This window comes from Dufourea novaeangliae, unplaced genomic scaffold (genome assembly GCF_001272555.1).
Source record: "Dufourea novaeangliae isolate 0120121106 unplaced genomic scaffold, ASM127255v1 scaffold133, whole genome shotgun sequence".
NCBI classification, from domain to species: domain Eukaryota; kingdom Metazoa; phylum Arthropoda; class Insecta; order Hymenoptera; family Halictidae; genus Dufourea; species Dufourea novaeangliae.
The window spans coordinates 321,944-341,455 of NW_015374011.1; the positions used below are offsets into that span (position 1 = coordinate 321,944).

A 19,512-nucleotide genomic window follows, 5' to 3' on the forward strand; every position below is an offset into this window, starting at 1 on the left:
TTCGTGAAACAATTTCGGCAAAACCTTCGCGAATACTTTCGGGGTGAAATCCTCCCGTAGCACGTATTTAGCGTCTCGAGGGAGTCACTCGCTAACCCGTGACGTTACAGCCCTTAACTAGAGCACACTCGGACCTGGGCAACCCACGAACGGATCGAAATTCCTTTGGCCACGCGAGCAGTATCCCCCCAGAGCTCGTTAAAAATCGACTGGAAAACCAGCCACCAACGCCGCAGCTTCTATGTACAAACGTTGCCCAGATCCGACGACGGCCTCGTGATTCTCGGACGTGTTGTACTGTACATACAAACGGGGTCGACGAACTCCGATCGTCGAGACGTTCTTTTTTATGTACAGAGAGAGACTTAGGTTACCTACGCGACACCATTACGATCCTAAACATCGTTCTAGCACTCTGAACCGTTGGATCGAGACAGTCCTCCCATGTGGAATCAAAGATCGACGAGGCTAGCTCGAAGTCCTAATTCGTGGATCGCAGTAGTTATCGACGAATCACTCACGATCGCGTCACTAGTTACGAAGCAATTCCAGCGGAGAAAATCGAGAATGCTCGTGAGCAATGTACCGAAATCACGATGGAAACGTACGAATATCGTGTCCCACTTCGGGTCTTCCATATAGATTCACTGCACTTTGTCCCCACATACGATCCGTCTTTACTGTTCAAATTGCCGCCTAAATCACCACGCAAGCGAACACGAATTTAGGATTAGATTTTATCCGAGCCGAGAAAGGCGGCTGGTATTTATTTATTTATTTTTTTTTCTTCACTCCTCCCACCGTTAGTCCCGATGCCGTGGACCAAAGGGAACACGCGATTCCCTTTGTGATCGCACAACCGTCTCACTCGTTTCTATTTTTTACGAAGTCGTCACGGTTCACTACGAGACTGCTCACCTTAGCAGGTTCGCGATTAAGAGCGTGACGGTCGCCAGGAGTATGGTTGGCGTCACGCCGCAACTTCCACCGTGTTGCATGGCAGCTGGGTGCTCGCCTGGAACAGAGAAGAAATTTCGTTCGTATTCTCGGAGTTTTCCCCTGATTTACACTAGTTCTTCGTTGGATTCTACCATCGAGTAGAATAAACCAGTCATTCAACCGACATACGAACCCTCTTTAGAATTGCAGTAGCAAAGTCAGTGTTAGAGCAGACATCAGATTTATGGGATCGACGAAGAAACTTCGTCATACCCTGACAGTACAATGAATTCCATTTGTAATGGAAATTCTGAAGGATAGAATCTCTTTGAGAGCAAGTAGAATAGGTCAACAACTGTACAGACATGGAGATTCTGAAAGTAACTGTAAATTTAGATTGACGGTACATTACAGTTCTTGTTTGTTTTAGGGATAACAGAATTTTCAAGGGGATCAAGTAGATTAGGTCAATAATTGTACAGAAACGCAAATTCTGTAAGTAACTCTAGTTGTAGTTCTAGTTTGCTTCGTGTATAACAGAATTTTCAACGGGAGCAAGTAGAATAGGTCGATAATTGCACAGACACGTAAATTATGTAAGTAATTGTACAATTAGAGTGTCGGTGCATTGTAGCTCTTGTTTGCTTCGTGTATAACAGAATTTTCAGCGGGACCAGGTCAAGAACTGCGCAATAATTGCGTAACTAATAATCAGAACGACGGTGAATTGCACATTTTTGGTTTACATCGTTCACGATAGAATCTTGATGGCGACCAAATAGAACAGGTCAACGATGCGAACCGACACCGAAATTCTCCAAGTAACCGCACAATGAAAGTCACGATAAATCTTTCAGGTAGCACGACGGGGCCCTACCTCCTAGAACAAACTTCTAATTCACGGGACGTCGTCTTCCATTACAAATAACCATTAATAACGGCGACAACCGGAGGGTGGGTCCGTGAACCAGCTGCAGAGAAGCGGGAAACGCAGTCGGCCAGAGCAAACCGGGCGTTAATCAGAAACTATCCCTACGGTTAGGAGCGCATACATATATATTTAGCATATCCAGACAAATGTTAACGATGTATCGGGACCGGATGGACGTGGGAGGGGAGTGCTCTGCACGCAACGTGCGTCCGCGCGGTAATAAAGATAATCACGCCAGCCCCGTTGTGACCGCGGTTAGGCGCGTGTCTCCCTTTCCTGTGTGGCACACGCGTTGTACCCGGCAGGGTACAACCGAGAGGATTTACGAGCAAATGGGTAAAATCTCGTTCGGACCGATCCTAGGCGGACATCGAACCCCCGATTTGTACGAGGTAGTTCCGTCCCGAAAAACGACGTCGTTCGTCGTTGGCGATATTCCCGACCACCTCGAGCCCACGTAATTGCGTTAATGCGCGCGTGGATAATCTCCCCGGGCTGGGTTTGGCCGGCTGATCGCGAAATAATTGAAATTTGCGGTCAATTTTGCAGAGTAATCAGCCGTGTTTGAAATAACGTCGATGGGCTCGTGAGCAGTACGTCGTCGATTGTAAATTAATTATGCAGACGAACCGCGCTCTGCATTAATTTTCATCGAGAACGAGCGAACCGTTTTGCCTATCCGGGAATCGTCGCGGCGAAATCGAGCGGCTTATAAACCCGTGTGATCGATGCCGCTTCCCTGTAAACCAACCCGTCGAAGCCGTATCGATGATGCAGCTGCCCCCGAAAGTATGCTCGATTGAAGTCCGTTAATGGAATCCCGCGCTACTAATCTACGCGCCATAATTCATGCTGGGTTGATTAGCAGTTCATTGTTGGCCCCCCCCCCCTGCCGTCGCGTTTTGAACCCTGAACCCCTACGTGGCGCCGATGAATGCCTGATTCGAGCGATGAAAGCACCCCCCCCCTACAGTCGCGTTTTGAACCCTGAACCCCTACGTGGCGCCGATGAATGCCTGATTCGAGCGATGAAAGCGGAACAATTCGACCCGTTTAGCGACACGAGAATCCTGCCCGGGGGATTGGTCATTGTGCCCACGGCGCGAAATTTTCCAGGCGAAAGATGGAATTAACCGGAGGATTCATCAAACAGCACTACTTCCGACGTGATAACGTTTTGAGTTTAGAGATATTTTGATATTATACACTGGTGTTCGAAAGTATCGCAGGTATTAGGAGTTTAACGGAATCCGTTGAATTTGTTTGTTAAGAATAATATATGTATGCCTAATCCGAGATTCAGATAAGGTGGTGATAAATAGAGACACATAATAAGAGCTGTTAAGGGGTTAACCCTCTTTGGAGCACAAAAGTAAAAGATACTCTCTGGTATTTTTTGTGTTCTACATGAAATTTACCAATGAAATACTTGGGGATCTTTCAGATATATGATTTTTTGTACAAATGGTGAATATTTGACGAAAAAAGTCTCGGTTTTAAAGTTTTGAAATGTTCGTAGCAAAGAAAGTGTTTAATGTATCGCAAAATCTGTAAGTATACTTTAGTCAATTTCACAGCCACTTCTAAAAAATAAGGTAAGGTGTTTCGCCTACCTGAAGATACGTAAAATAAATACATTTTAATAGATTTTCCATTTATCTGACCATTTAAAAAAAAAACATGCCCAAAAATAGCTTTCCTCTTTAGGCTCCAAAGTGGGCTAACTCCTCAAGTGAGAATTAATGAAATTCAATGCATTTGCTATGCATATATACAATACTTTAAAAGACCAGTGTACTTACATTTGCTGGAAGTTAACATCCGAAAATTCCAAGGGTAAAATCACAGACGATGAAACTCGCTGGTCCGTAAGTAAAATAAGTCGTCGATTCTCGCGACTGACGTGCTTCAACCGAGATTCTCTCCGCGGAGTTGCGTGCGCGTGAGCAGGGATGACTGACAGGCTGGATTGGCGAACTTTCCCGAGCAAGTTATTGCACGCGCGTTATCGCGAGTTTTGCCGGGGGCTGGCTGACAATGGATCAGCGCGAATTGTGTGCGTGAGGGGCCGAGTACTTACCAGCTCGGCCCTCAATACACGAGACCCTGTCAAACTTTATGACGAGGGATTTCGATACTTGATGAATGAACAGGCCAGACCCACCCCCTCCCTCCCTTTTCCTTGTTACACTTCGCGAGTACCACGGCATTGAAGTTACATCCCACGACACGGGGACAGGCATTGTCGTCGTGGAGAATTTGTCGAACAATTCCAATGCAAAGGGGACGACGATACATCCCAGTCGTCCAACTGGGAGGGCGGCTGATGGTCGCGACCCTTGATTTTCGATAGAGATAAAATCGATGTCGAGGTCGACCATCTTATCACCCCTGACATATTAATCAAATAAATGTTCGTATACTCTGGGGAGCGAAATAAGATTTGGAAAGTATAGACGGAATGATGAACGTCCAAGAAAGTAATACCTTCTTCGATTTCGTACATGTTTCGTTAAAATACGACTGTACTATTTGTTTCGTCGGTCTTTGAAGATTCTTCTAAATCATCCCTTAAGATGCTATCGAGTTTATCGAATAATCGGATGCTAAAGAGTGCCTTGAAGTTCCAAGTCACGAGAATTTCGGGAAGATATGGAATTTAAATTCACGATGGAATCGCGACGTTGGACTTATGAGGATCACGGCCTTGTTGGAAAATCGATTACAAGTCCTGAAGTAGGCTTTTAAACGTCCCAATTCCCTAGACCGTTTACTGACACACCGTTCCGTTCAGCACGTGGCCAGAAAATACATAATCGAATAGTTTTTTGATTTTGTTGAAAAGGGATTCAGAACTGTACGAGAATTTTTAAGGAAAACAGTTCAATTACTTTTTTATTGATAGCGAGGAGATCCCCAGAAGCTTATAGATCGCTAAACGTGTGCGTTGGATCGACATACGAGATTACACGCGACGCCGCGCCAAAGTGTTCGCGATTTGCTTGCTGATTTTTCCGGGTACGCGATTCCTCCTTTTAAATGCATTTGCTCGCGACGTTTATGGAAAGGGCGTGTGCGCGTCACGTGGCCCCCTGGAACGTTCGAACGATTCTCGTATATCGGGGCAAAAAAGGAAGCCCGTCGAAAAATCGAAGCATAAAGCGTCGCCGTATCGAGAAGCGCCGCGTAAATCTCGAGCGGATAGAGTAAAAATAAATCTACGGGGATAAAATTTCCTTCGATTTGGTACTCTACTCACACGACTCGATGAATGACGAGACTTTGCATTTGATAGCGGATAATTCGGTGGGGGTTTAAAACGACCCCGGAAGCTCACGATCCACCGGTTACATCGAATGGACCCTTTCAAATTAATTGCATTATCGGACAAAATATTCGAATACACTGTCTGTCGTTTCATCTGTTTCGCGTTAATCAATCTCGTGTACGCGGATGATTGGAATAATTCAAAGTTATGATCGACTGCTAGGTTAATCCCATAGACCCCTCTGTTATTAACAAATTTTCGGGGTAATTCGATTTCACCGCGGAACGACCCCCACGGATCAGAGAATCGTATCGCGATGTTATCTGTGTGAACTGGAACGGAAATTTTAGTGCATGAAAATAATGTGATGAATGTTGTAACGGGACTGCGGCTGTTCATTTACGAGCATTGCAGTCGCAGAGAACACGTTATTCGCCAATTACAATTTTAATATATCAAAGGGGACACAAATTTCTGTTCTACTCGAACGAATGAGTATTCCATATGGACAGATAATATCCACGGTCCAATTATCACGATCTACCAAAAATGTTATGCAGGGTGTTGGTAGAAATGGGGGGACACTCTCAGAGAGTGGATTCTACATTGTAAGACAAAAATCAAGAATGATGAAATTGCGTTCGAGGCTTCGTTTCGGAGAACGTGAAACAGTTATACTATCAGCCAAAAGTATGGGACCAGATATAAGAATCAAAGAATGCAAAATATATAATTTTACAAACATTCGATAAAAGTAATGTACTAACACTGATTGTAAATAATTTCTATATGCACTAATCTCGTAACTTGTATTACGTCTTAACATAATAATGAGTTACTGTTCAATCGATCATAAACTCTGGTCCCATATTTTTCAACGAATAACTCGAAAACGAAGCCTCTAAACGCAACTTGGTCTTACTCTGGCATGTAGAATCCACCCTGTCAAAGTGTCCCACACTTTTATCAACATCATCCTGTATTTCACGAAATTAAAGCACCTCGACGGAATCCCACGTCCCGGAAGCGTCTTTTGCGAAGAGAAGAGGACGATCGTGACGAGCTTCGAGCAGACAGGATAAGCGGTGTTACAAGAAGAGTGCGGATCAATATTAAGAAACTTGTGTGTCACGGCGCAGCTACCGTCTGGGCGCAAGACTGATCGTCGCCAAGCCCCGAAGAAATTAAGTTAACCCCGTCGAGGGGTTAAAAAAAAAAAAAAACGTGCAGGGATGAAGGAAGGGGCGTTGGTGTGGAAGGATGAGCCGCGTGAGACCGAATTAGAACTCGAAGTGGAATGAAAAGGATCTCTCTTACCATTCAGCACGTGGACCATTACGCTCGCTGGATTCGCGTTGCTCGGAATGCAGGTGTAATTTCCGCTGTCGGTCAATCTGGCTTGTGTCACCAGGAGTCTGCTCGTCGTGCCGCTTTCCGTCTTCTCGGTCTCCAAGGAAACCCCGCCCCTGCGGTGAACGCTGAATTATCAAAGATACTTTGCTGCTATTCACATCGGGTTACATTACTCTGTTAACAATTTCTAAGGCTCACTGCGCCCCCGTTAATCGAGATCATACACCCTCTTTTTAACTTTCGTTTACGCCCTGGTTTAGTAAATAATTCCGAACGTGGAGTTTCTAAGTGTCTGGTACAGTAAATTCACGATAAATGCTCCTACTAGGCCTGAAATTTATGAACTACGAAAACAGTGTCCCTCTACGATAACTGATCCCTCTATCATAACGGAACCTCCAGTGGTGGGGACGACTGAACATTCATCGATGATTTACTGTATTTAGAAGAGGACTAATACTGAAGGATTTAAAAAATGCTTCGGCTCAGGAACTAACCTTAACGAGGACTAGAGTTTCGTCTTCAGCGAGAGATCAAGGAAATCTGATATTTAGGTGGTTTCTAAACACGATTAACCGATCAGCAAAAATCTATCGCGCGAACTATCAGGAATTTCGCGACGCAGACTCGGTGTGCATTCTCTATGGGGTGTGCGGCGATAATCGTAACGCGGGCGATCGAACGGAAGCGGGGGCGGAGTCCGCCTGTCTCTGGAATAGTGGGACGTTAGAAGGAGGAGTAGAAGGGGTGGGCAAACTCGGGAAACTTGATTCCTCGTGGCTTGTACCTGGGACTGTCGAAATCCACCACGGCTCCGCCGTGATGCCACGAAACGCTGCTGGGCGGTGTACTTTGCACATTAACGGTGCACGTGAGGCTTATCGTGCTGCCTTTCTTCACGTAGACGTCCTCCGGACCTTGGATTTTCGCCAGGGCGGCTGCAACACACATTCGAAAATCGGCCGCTTAAACATTCCGCCCGTGGTTCACCGCTTAAATTTCGTTTATTCGCGCGCAAATGGGGAGGTGGGACACGCGAGGAGGTGGCGTCTACTGTCTTATGAATCTTGCAAGCACCTTCCAAGCGTGGGTGTTTCGAGCCACATCAAGAAGCAAACATGGTCTGAGCGCGAGTCAATATGTGTTAAAAATGTACAAGGCCCCATCCCCCTCCCTTTTTTCCGTATGCTTTTAGGCTAGAGGATTCGTTTTAATTAAATTTATACGTCGAAAAGAGACACGGTTTAATTAAAAATTCTACGCAGAATTTTTAATTCTCCGCCCTCACCCGATATACTGTCGGACCTTCTGTCGCGTTTGTAGAATCCACGGTTCAACCCTGGGAAGAGGGGTTGAAATGCGAGTGCAGCGTGGAGTTTCTGTGTAGTCTAGAACGACGATACTTTCGGCATAAATTTTTCCACTGTCCAGCGACACGACTCAGAGGTCTGTGATTCTATTTTCATGACGATCAAACAGTAGATTGCACTTTTGGCGGATGAAACTGCCACAAAACTGGGAATTTTCGATCAGTCTGGAGTTACTGTGTAATCCAGAACGACGACACTTTCGACGTAAATTTTTCCGCTGTTCACTGACTCGATTCAGAAGTCTGATCGAACTTTTCCGACGATCAAACACTAGATTCTCGACTGTTCGCCGCGGGAACATTCTCGAAACGGGGGTGAATTTTCGATCGCCGTGAGAAATCAGCAACGAACCGTGGGATCCGCGCGTTATTAACGCCGCGAATTACGGGGACCCGGTAACGGAAATTGTGGTTAAGTGAACTTAAATTCGGTGTGTGTAATACTCTATGCAAATGCCGGCGGCTGGGTATATCCGCGAACTCCGTGCCGGCCCGCTCGTGACTAACATTCGAAACGAATTTCCCGCAAGTTTTAATGGAACTTCGAAGTTCGGGGTCGACGAAAACAGGCAGGCGGGGGTTAGAGAAAGAGAGATAGAGGTAGACAGAGAAAAAAGATAGAAAGACACATGGCCCGAAGTTGCGTTGTTACCGTAGATATTTTAATTGCGGCAGGAATGTAAAATTGGGTAAATTAGTTTCGTCCTGCCTACCCGTCCACTTCCAGCAAAAAATCTCGCCACCCTAATTCCGTACTGACTGCCAGACTCATTTCGACCCCCCCATTCCTTTGTTATTCATGTGTGTATATTTACATAGAATCGAGCTCATGCCAAATGCCAACTATGACCTCGCAAACAACCCACTCAGGTTCGTGGTTCACAATTTACAATAAATCATCGATCAGTGCTGGGAGCCTCCTTGGCACTGAGTACAGTAAATTCTCGACAACTGCTCGGAAGGACCTCTACGTTAAATACTGCTGCTTCATCCCCACTATTGTTTCACAATATACAATAATCATGTCCTACCTGTGATAACTGTTCAAAAGCAGTTAGTTCCGAGCGTTAATCGAAGATTTACTGTATTTAGACGTCATCCCCATCACTGGAAGGTCCTCCGTGAAACCAGTCGAACGTTCAGTGGTGGGAATTACGTCTGTGCATTCAGTTGTCCAGTAGCTTTCGTACACTTATCCATAATTTACTGTACTTCTCAAAACCGAAGATCTTTTTTGAATTTTCCCAAATACCATGCCACACACTCAGGTCTCTTATTCTTCTAGCACGTTGAGGCCGCCATCGAGCCAAGCGTTACACACACACACAGTCTAGACGAAATGTGTTTAAGCAAGAAAGGGGGCGGATCGAGCTATCTCCCCGCCAGCTCGACGTGGACTTTTAACCCGCGATGGTTATCGTGAACGATGATAATTCGGTGGTAATTAGAGGACGCCACGACTGTGTTCGGTTAACAACTAGAGCGATGTGACGATCAGCGAAACAGACCTTCCCGCCCGCCTAATGTCAGCTCGACCAGCCCCCCCTCGTAAAACAAAACCATCAGGAGGGAACGGTGGTGAATGTATGGGTTGCATTAATTAACGCTAAACGTTGCAGGACGTGCATGCACTGATAGAGCACGGGTTGGGGCTGAGCGCGTTTCGCACATAGACATGCCTGGCCAGGCCTCTACACGCGTGTCACGAGCCGCCGATATAGAGAACATGTCTAGCAGGCAAGCCTGAGAACAGCAGCATGGAAAAGGAATCTGTTCTTGCGTGATTCTAACCTGAGTTGAACGTCCGGTGAATGGCGTTCGGTGTGGTGGTGACGGGGACAGGGGCACTTTCTGGAACGGGAGGACAGAAAAGATATCGAGTTAATCGATTTCGTCGTGAGATCTACTGTTTCCTGTCCAAGGGTGGGGTTCCACTGAAATGCATCGCGATACGAGGCTACGTGCGCTGGATGCAGACTGCGTGGCATAATTATAAAACCACCCTACAGTTTTTAATCCTTATGTATTCTTGGTTGAAATAAAAAATAACTACTTATTTTTCTACGATATATAATGTATCCTATTCTGGAGAAACATTATTTGTCAATACGATTTGAGACATGGCATACAGTTAATCCTCGATGAGTTTTAGAAGGCTATTTGGCATTGACTGACTAATGAGGTTTATCACAGTGATAGAGCTTGGAATTCTGAAGATAATGATATTTGTTTCAGTGGCATGGGGCTATTAGTTTATGAAATATTTAATGTTCAGTGCCGAGGGAGCCATCGAACACTCATCAAAGATTTATTGTTCTTTTGGTTTTATTTTAAGCGCAATGTATAAGAATTGAAAATTTTAGGATGGTTTTTTAGTTATCCCACGCAGTGTATATGTACGTACGCGGCCCCATCCGTTGCAAGGGTTCGTCGTTCATGATGTCCGTCGCCTCTACGATACTCCCTGTTCTTCCTATCGCGGTGATCACGTAGAAAAGATTGTGTCCCGACGTCCATACGTGCTTATCTCTCATTCGAGACCCGAATATATTGCCAGGAGTATTGTTCGAGGGTGTAAGCAAGTGTTTTGATTGATATTGGATTGAACGAAGGGATTTGAAGCATTGTAGCAAATGACTCTGAGAGTACTTCAGAATCAATAGATTGTATAGCAGAACAGGCGGTACAACCGGACAGGAGGTCGTATAAGTTGAAAATCTAGAAGAAAATTTTATCATATAATACTTTATTTCCAGATAACCGAAATCAAATATCTGCGCGATTGAATACGACTCGGCTAACTCGTGTCTGATCATTACAATCCGTTTCTACTTATTATCAGGAATTCGATTATCTCGAAAACGAAGCATCGTACGGAAGAATTTCATTCCACATTTTCGAATTATTTCTTCATGCAGAATAATCTGGTGTCCGGTTGCACCACCCTGTATACACTGATATTACTACAACTAAACCCACGGGCATTTCTGGATCCTCGAATTCACAACAATTCCGCCATTACTGTTCCGTACGAATATCAATTCACCTCCCACCCTCTTCACAAACTACTTACAGCTGCTCCGGGCAACCATCGAGCATAATTCCGTCATTTATTCACCGCATTTATCCCGCGATATAGAATCCCAATGCACCGGGAATTGCATTTAAATTCGCGTTCTCGTTCGAAGAGGGCCAGAAATAAATTATAAACACATTGTTACCGCGTTTCACGCAATTATTCCGCCCTCGTGAAAGATTTAATTAAACCGCAATTGAACGACTGTATCGTCCGCTTCTCTGATTTTCACCGTTCGGAAAAAAATATCGATTCCGGCCAACTGACGAGCAATTAGTGTTAGCCAGGCGTTCGTGATCGGGACAGGTACACGCAGAGGCAACGAACATAATTAATGAACATACCATGTGTGGGCGGTTCGTGCGTTTGGGATTCGCGAAATATAACTGTGTTCGACTCGCGAAGAAGCTACTAAACGCACACATCTCGGACGAATTATTCCCCGTTGGTTCTTGGTTGGTTCGGTAAGAAAAATGAAAATTCATTGAAATATCATGGAAATTTCGTGGGAACACCGTCGTGCGCGTTCCGATCCACGCGAAACGATAGGATTCATTATTAAATTACCGAAATACCCACGGTACGGGCCGCATTTACCATTACCACGTCGGTTATTTGCGATAGAAGCACGCCGGAGAACCGTTTTCCATTGTTATTCGTTACCAGTTTACTCCGCCACCCTGGTCGCTCCGCGATTAATAACGATAACACGCGCGCGCAATCGTTAGGTACCGATAAATATTTGCACCGATGAATAATAGCCGCTCGTTAGCGTTGCCGGAACACTCGGTAAAAGAAACGAAGTTACAATCCCATGGAAAATTCGCAATTACGCGGGATTATTGGCGGGGAGAAACGCACGTCGATCGAGCGGCGAACGATCGGAGGAACGATTTGAAACAGCGGTAGAATCGACGCGAAAATCAGTAGCGTGCTTCGTTGATTCCTTTTCTGTTACGACGACTCGATCGTGATCCAAACTTTGACTGCCACGTCATCCAAATATTAGACACATACATTGCAAAGAGCCTGAATTATTTAAATAATATTACAAAATTTTTGCGTCATATTAATATCGCAGTATAAATTAAAACATGACCAACGTCTATTAACTGAACCCATATATTCTCGACGATTTATTACCTAAAGGATAACCTCAGGTTGATAAGCTAGAAATTATAGGATAACTTTAAAGGAAATTTTAAAGAAATGTACGAATGTTATTAGAAATGTAACATAAGGTTCTTATGATATGAATCAAAGGGGACGAAAAAAAATTTTTTTTTTTGTTCTAGGTTCATCTCACCTCAGAATGACTCAAATGGAAAATATAAACAAGCTTTTTCTATTCTTTTTCACACACATCATAAGGACCTTATGTTACATTTTCAATATAGTTCATAAACATCTTCAAAATCACCTACAAAGTAATCCTATCATCTCTTGCCTATTATCGTGGCGCTACCCCTTAAAAGATGAAATAAAGTGTGTCTGGCTACGTACGATCATTTTCACTGTGGCAGTCAACGTGTTAATATGCAAGCAGTTACGACACTCGGATGATTCACGAGGAGTTTTAATTGACATCGAAACACCGTCGTCGCGCCTGTAACCCGAGAAGTGTCAACGAGACAATCAATTAAGCGAATTAATCAGCGCGATAGAAGTACACGAGCAACAAAAACGAACAACCAAGCGCATCGTTGAAACGATCGCACAACATCCGCGCGTTCGATAACGGAATTGTAACGTGTCGTTGTGAGAAAGGAAGACACCGGTACACGGAGAAAGATTGTACGTTTCACGGAGACAGGCATGCAAGGCGGAAAAGCGTCAGTCCTTGTTTCTCATGCTGGTGCGTCAGTCAAGATGTGTTTTACCGGAGGGAAGAGTGTGTGTCTTTTCCTGATCGATCACAGGCGGTAGACACGTAACAGAAAGCGGTTTTTGGAATGTCTTTCTCATCTATCTCCATACACGCAAGGTATATACAATGCGGCGCTGAGGTTTTTTTTAACATGGCCAACCCTTTCGCGATCATTTTCCCATCGTAGATGGCTTTGAAAACGTTCGTCGAACCAATGACAGCTTTCGAAAGGTTGTTCGATCAGTTTCAAAAACATGATTTCGTACGAAGCTTCGGAGGATGGATCGATTATCGAGGAATTTTAATCGCTGAAAGGGTTAACCGCTATGATAACGATTTCACACGGTGGAAAAGCTTTTACCTTCGACTCTCAACACGAAGGCTAAATTCATTTTGGGCTCGGTGTTAACCTGGCATTCGTAAACCCCTGCGTCACGTTGCTGGACGAAACGGATCTTCAACGTCCATTCGTCGGATGCCTTCGGGTGCTCCACGTCGAATCTGTCGTCCCCCGTGTACACGTGGACGGAGGAGGTGAGTATGTGTAAATCCCTTTTACGTATCCAGGACACCTGAAATCAAAATGGCCGCCGTTCAGCATCGTACGGATATTTCAACGGGGAATTCTGGGACGTTTCATCGGTAGACGTTTACGGAAAACTCTCTCATGTTGCGGTGAAAGTTTCTTTTCATCTGCTCGTCAGTGTTCTCCCTCGTTTCTGTTCTTGAGCGAAGTTAACGAAGTTTCAACGGCTAACAGACTGGTGGCGCTTTTGGTTTCGAACGAAAAGTTATTATCACGAAGGATCCATGGTGTTCATACTATGTACAACGAAGAGGAAGTGAACTGTTGGAATCAAAATCGTTGGAAAAGATTGTGCAATTTAAAATCTCTATACTTAACCTCTCGAGCGTATAGAACGGACACGCGTACGTCAGTACAAAGCCATTGTTTGTGACAGTTCCACGTCCATACATACTTTCTGGTTGTTTTAATATTCATTGATAATATATTAAATTGTCACATGTATTATATAGATTAGTATATTAATAATGAAATGTATTAAATTACTACGAAACAATCAACTTGTCTAAATTAATTATTACCGCCTGTACCATTTCTTCAGTAGATAATCACTCGAAGAAAGAGAACTGTATCGAAGTTCCTTTCGATACGTTCTATTTGTAATAAAGTAAGCAGATCGGACACTCGAAAATCTCACTCAGCTACGAATTGACCACGTTCGCAATTATTTTTAAAAGATCCAGTACGATCGCAGAAATAATTCTTTTATTAAAAAAAGAAACTGATTGCAACAGTTCGAAACGTTTCACGTATAATTTCACGATTATTCGACCGTGCAACGGTGCCTAGTTACACAGGTATTCCTGGAACCGGCATCGGAACAATGTTTGACGGGAATATACATCTGTCAAATCCGTTAACAGTCGTATAATAACATTCCCATTGATCTATCGGCGCACCTGTGCCGATCTAATAATCGAATCGCGGCTCGACGCGTATCGAATTTTCGGTGTATCCTGGCGCCGGTGAAATTGCGGCAACGCAAACGTCATTATACATCAAACCGTAGACACGAGTCGTTAAATCACGTGACGTCGCGTTTGTTAGTGTCTCGAGCAGTATTGCACAAAGCACGAGCGTATAATCGTCGAAACTATAAAAATTAGAACGTCGACACAAAATGAAGCACTGAACTTATATTCAATGAATAAACATTAAAATATAATTATCGTTTCATAAGGGACTCACTTAGAAAAATTAAGAATGCCGAAAATTATTCACGACATAACCCTTTCGTTCCCAATGTTGCCACATGGCTACGTTTATTCTAAATTAGGAAATAAAATCTTAGTATCGTGTCATTTTTCATATCTGCGAGGACATTACGGTTTCTTCTGATCTTGTATAAATGACATGGCACAAATTTGAATGTGTATCCAAAGCATTGCTACGAATACAATAAAAAGTTACAAAACTCTGATTCCTCTCAAATATTGCAAGAGGGTTTATTGATCAAAAGTAAGAAAAATTGAATAATTATATACGTAGTAAGAGTAAATTATTTACGTGTCATGCAGTATCCAGAAAATATGCAACAAAATATGTCATTAATAATTTTTAAATAATTTGGGAATGAAAGGGTCAGCTTCTATCTTACGATGATCACGCTGAATCGAGACAGACGTTCAACAAAATTTAATAGACCGACTCCACCAGGAAAGTATTCGAAACCCACCCTCACTCGTTTTGATCATCGACATTTACGGTGATCGTCAAGTGTCTCCGTGCCGGTTGAATAATTACAGAAGTACGGGCAGTCTGCTTTTACGCCAAAAGTCACCCTTACAGATCTCACACCCCCATCCCTGTATTTCAACCCTCGCGTTTACGGGCGCCTGGCACTTCCAACCCCCAGCGATGGGGATCGTTTAAACGTATGTTCACCGGGAAGAAGATCTTCTCACCCTCGTTCATTATTCCCGACTGCATCCTTCCGCGAGCCAGACAGCGAAAAGAGGGACAGAGGGAGACAGTGGTCGTACGAGAGGGTAGGCTATCCTTCAGAGGGGTAACGCGTCGAAACCGTGGATCTCTGCAAGTTTTCGACGTTATGCGTCTGATAAGGGTACCGTCGTCGTCTCGTTTAACAGCCGTCTTTTCGAGCACGGGCATTAATTGAACATTGTGCTTCGACGGTGCCTGTCCTCCCCACGTTTCAGCGGTTCAATTACTTGTACACCTAAACGAACGTCTAACATCAGAAGCATACTATCAGATCCTATCGAAATAATTCATGAACTTTATCGCTATCGTGTTTCGTTAACCCTCGAATGGTAAGGTGGATTTTAAGCTAGTACTTGCTAAGGTGGGGTTGGATTCCACCCGACTTATTTTTTCCTATTTTCAGATAGATACTAAAACTTATTATCTTAAACTTGTATGTTTGTTTATTCATATAATAGGGGATAATAATTGTGCTATATAATATATATGTTTTAAATATTTGTATTATTTTGTACATACTTGTAATATTAATTATAAGTATTTAGTAAATAATACATAATATTATAAACAAAAATAATAAGAAATGGAGTGCAGACTACGAGAAGAACTATAACCTGGGTCGTATACGACCCGGACCTTACCATTAGAGGGTTAAATTTGGAGAATTCTACGGTAAGGATACGCGTCGAAATAGTAACGTGAAATTCCACAGTAGAAGAAATGATGAAAGGAAAGCTTCATGCAGCCATGGCTCATATTACATTATCCATAGAGCCCGAACAATGTCCCTGTTTACTAGGGGGTCGGCTTTTATATCCTAGCCGCTCTGTCGGAAAATATTTCTGTAATTAAAATGCTGGCGTGCAGACCGCTAGAAGAATGTTCCAGGGTTGGGAGGGTGTGTACGCGGCGGTGGCTTCACCGCCAGCGGTCCTTTTATTTGCAGATTTCTCGCCTCGTTGTACTTTAATAGAGGCGAAATTCCGCGATAACACGTCGGCCCTTTCGTAACATCCTCGTTTTCCAGGCGTAATCTCGACAACGGCCGCGAGGAGGAGCCGAGTTCGAAACTGTAAGATGCCCGTGGGTAACTTACGAATAGAGGAGGAGAAAGAAGGAGACCTAGAGAAGCTCGTGTAGCGGACCGTAAAGACCCGTGAGATATTTAATTTTCCCCGGGCGAAGCTACCCCGCCATGGATATAAAAGGCGCGAAACGATAACCGGGGTTAGCCCAGGTCACGAGGAAAACGGCCGGGGCGCGCGCGCGCGCTGGCGACGATAAAGGGAAACGTACGAGAAATTTATACTCGAAGACTCACCCCCGCACCCGTCGACTTGTCACGCGGTGAATAAATTCACGGGACATGTCTGACTTAAAACACGGCCGAGACTCGTGATCGAAATAACGGGCACCTCGACGGTATGGAGGAAATCTTAAGAAATTGTCACCAGGTGATGCCTCGGGGACAGAATATTCGTGTTGGTGATTATTAGAATAGTGTAAGTTGAGTTCTTCAACTTTATGGTAGATTTATATTTCAATACTGTGGAGGAATATTCACTAGCACGGTTTTCGTTTGAAACTCGGTGGACAACGTCTATGCTACTATAAAGTAACAAAATAATGACCTAAAGTTTATAATGTCTGCAGGTAGATTTGTATTTCAATACTGTGGAAGAATTTTCGAAATTTATACCACTTTCGTAATCACTAGCACGGTTTTCGATTGAAACTCGGTGGACAACGTCTATGCTCCTATGAAGTAAGAAAATAATGGCTCCAATTATATAATTTTTATATAACATTAGGTTTTTCTCATACAGATTAGCTGTCCTAATAGTTATAAGCAGTAGTGTATATAAAACATCGAGGGTACATTCAAGACTAATGAAGCAGTCAGAGCATCAAAAAGTTAAATAGAAATTCACATAATTTACTCTGTTGCATAACCAGATAAAAATGAGAAGTGCATAAACTCTTCGAATAAATGTCTCTGTAATATAAGTGGAACAGGTCTGGCATGTATCGGACCAGGGTTTAATGCATCCATATGTAATATAATACGGACTAGCAAGATTGTGTATCCTGCTCCAGACATGACAAATAACAACGTAACAGAGACGGTTGTTTGTCATACGGATTGCCCCTGCAGCAATAGTATACCTTCCTGCGCAACTGTCGAAATCTGCGGACTAGCCTTCAGTTCCCTCCTCTCATACAGGAACACGGAGAAGGATGTCCGTGTCAAAGGAAAAGAGGAAGCTCGCGACGACTCACGGGCACGTGAAACATTTCTGAACGCAATTTACCAGCATCGCGAGGAAAAGCTTTCCCTTTGGCGGTTTCGTCGAAGAACTGCCATTTTCTGCTTAGGTCAACCTGAAAGCATCCCGGATAAAACGGCTCTTTAAACGGGCTAGGTAAACCGTCAACCACGCGATCTCCATTTCCTATTAATCCGATAGCGTGTCGGGAATTCTCCTGTAAATTCTAGCCCCGTGTACAACCGTCTCGCGGATCGCGCGAGAAACTAAGAGAAAGAGAAAGAAGATCCGCGAAGGGTTGAAGCCGCACAAATCGAATAAAGGATACGTAGCAATTTAACCGAAGAAGAAACATAGACGACGTCTCGCGGCGAACAACAGAGGCCGAGTGGGGGGGGGTGAATCGAACGAATTTCCCCGGAACAGGACGGAATTTCCTCGCGGAATGTTTCCTTCTCCAGTTCCCTTCGTTCTGTCTCATCCCCGTGAAGCCATCGCGTACGTGCAGACATTTTCTAAACGGGCAACGAATGGGACCAGCCGGGGCCAACGACTGTTGCGGCCTCGACACGCAAGCGAGTCGCGTGTTTTACGCGCGAGCGATGAAGAAACGACTGCGTCGTTTCCTCTGCTTCGGAAAGAAAATGGAAGCCTCGGTTCTTTCCGACGGCGGAACGATGATTTTCACCCGACATTCACGGTAATTTCTCGGGATAAAAGGTTTTCCGCGCGCAAGATACACGCGAGGTCGTGAGGGGTATGCCCGGGGGGGTTGGATGGGGGTTGGATGGGGGTTGAAACGGCGGGCGTTCGTCTGAGGTAAACTCGATTTTCGAGACGACTCGATGTACGTCTCTCCTTGTACTTATCCAGCAGGCTGCTGTTCCTGGCTTTCTTATTTTCAGCTCTTGTCGTCAGAGCGTGCGCTCTAGCTTCCGCGAGTTCCACGGGCGCAGCTGGGCGTGTCGATCAATTTAGCACGGGACGGATCGGTTTGCCTCAATTTTCTTTCCTTGCGTGCACGGGGAGATACAGACGCGTGACAAACATCGACTAGACGCGGATCTGAGCGGACTTGGGGCTCGATGTTACCTCGGGAAACTCCGGTGTCTTGGGAAATGTCGAGGACGTCGTTTCGCGTACCGTGCCAATTCTCGACGTGTATGAAGACTCGTTACGTGCCAGCCAATTACCGTGCCGCCGTGTTCTTTACTGTCGCGAAACGTCGGGAGATGAAACTTTCTTGTAGAATTTGTCAATAGAACTGCACGAATGTGCTTTATCATACTAGACCATACTGAATGTTGTAAATACAGTAAATCCTCATATATTGTTTCGAATGAAATATTGGTAATACGATCTACGGATAAATACTGTTTGATTATCATGTTTGATGTCTGTGGTTACTCAGGTAAATGTATCTGGTTACTTAATACGAACATAGAATCCTTAAAATAGGCAGGACAATCCTCCGGCTAGTGACTCGAGTTTCCAAGCGTGATTCCCCTAATGGATATTATCCGAACGATCATTGAATTGTTCCCCTGAGCAGAATTGTCAATCACCGAATATCTGACGATTATTTTATCGTAAGCCATTCGATATAGGGCTAGCAGGAATTAGAGATACCAATTAGCAGGTGGTATCAATTTAATGGCCACTCGCAGTCGTTCGTCATCGTCGTTGGCGCGGGGAGCTGAGTTCGATATCAGTATTGGTCGTTGATTATCGTCACCGTCGTTATCGTTGTCATTACTTGAATATCCCATCAGCTTCGGTTTCTCTGTCTGTCTTCCTCTTCTCTTCTGGCTCTCCCGCTGTTTCTCTTCTATACGTTCCCTATCTCCGATCGCGGATCTACCAGCTGGTCGGATCGTGCATTACCTGACAATCCAGCGCTGCTATTCCACCA

General features: G+C 44.4%; 1 protein-coding gene across 1 annotated transcript in view; it reads right to left on the reverse strand.

The window, feature by feature from the left end:
• Positions 1 to 761: 761 nt before the first annotated feature.
• LOC107188542 (lachesin-like) overlaps positions 762 to 19,512 on the reverse strand; it is a 157,064-nt gene continuing 138,313 nt past the window's right edge. Inside the window, exons 3-7 of the mRNA XM_015576844.1 lie at positions 13,165 to 13,375; positions 9,652 to 9,711; positions 7,279 to 7,429; positions 6,456 to 6,604; positions 762 to 1,015 (exon numbers count right to left, since the gene is read on the reverse strand). Coding sequence (XP_015432330.1) covers positions 915 to 1,015; positions 6,456 to 6,604; positions 7,279 to 7,429; positions 9,652 to 9,711; positions 13,165 to 13,375 — 672 coding nt within the window. The 3' untranslated portion in view covers positions 762 to 914. The remainder of the gene's footprint in view (positions 1,016 to 6,455; positions 6,605 to 7,278; positions 7,430 to 9,651; positions 9,712 to 13,164; positions 13,376 to 19,512) is intronic.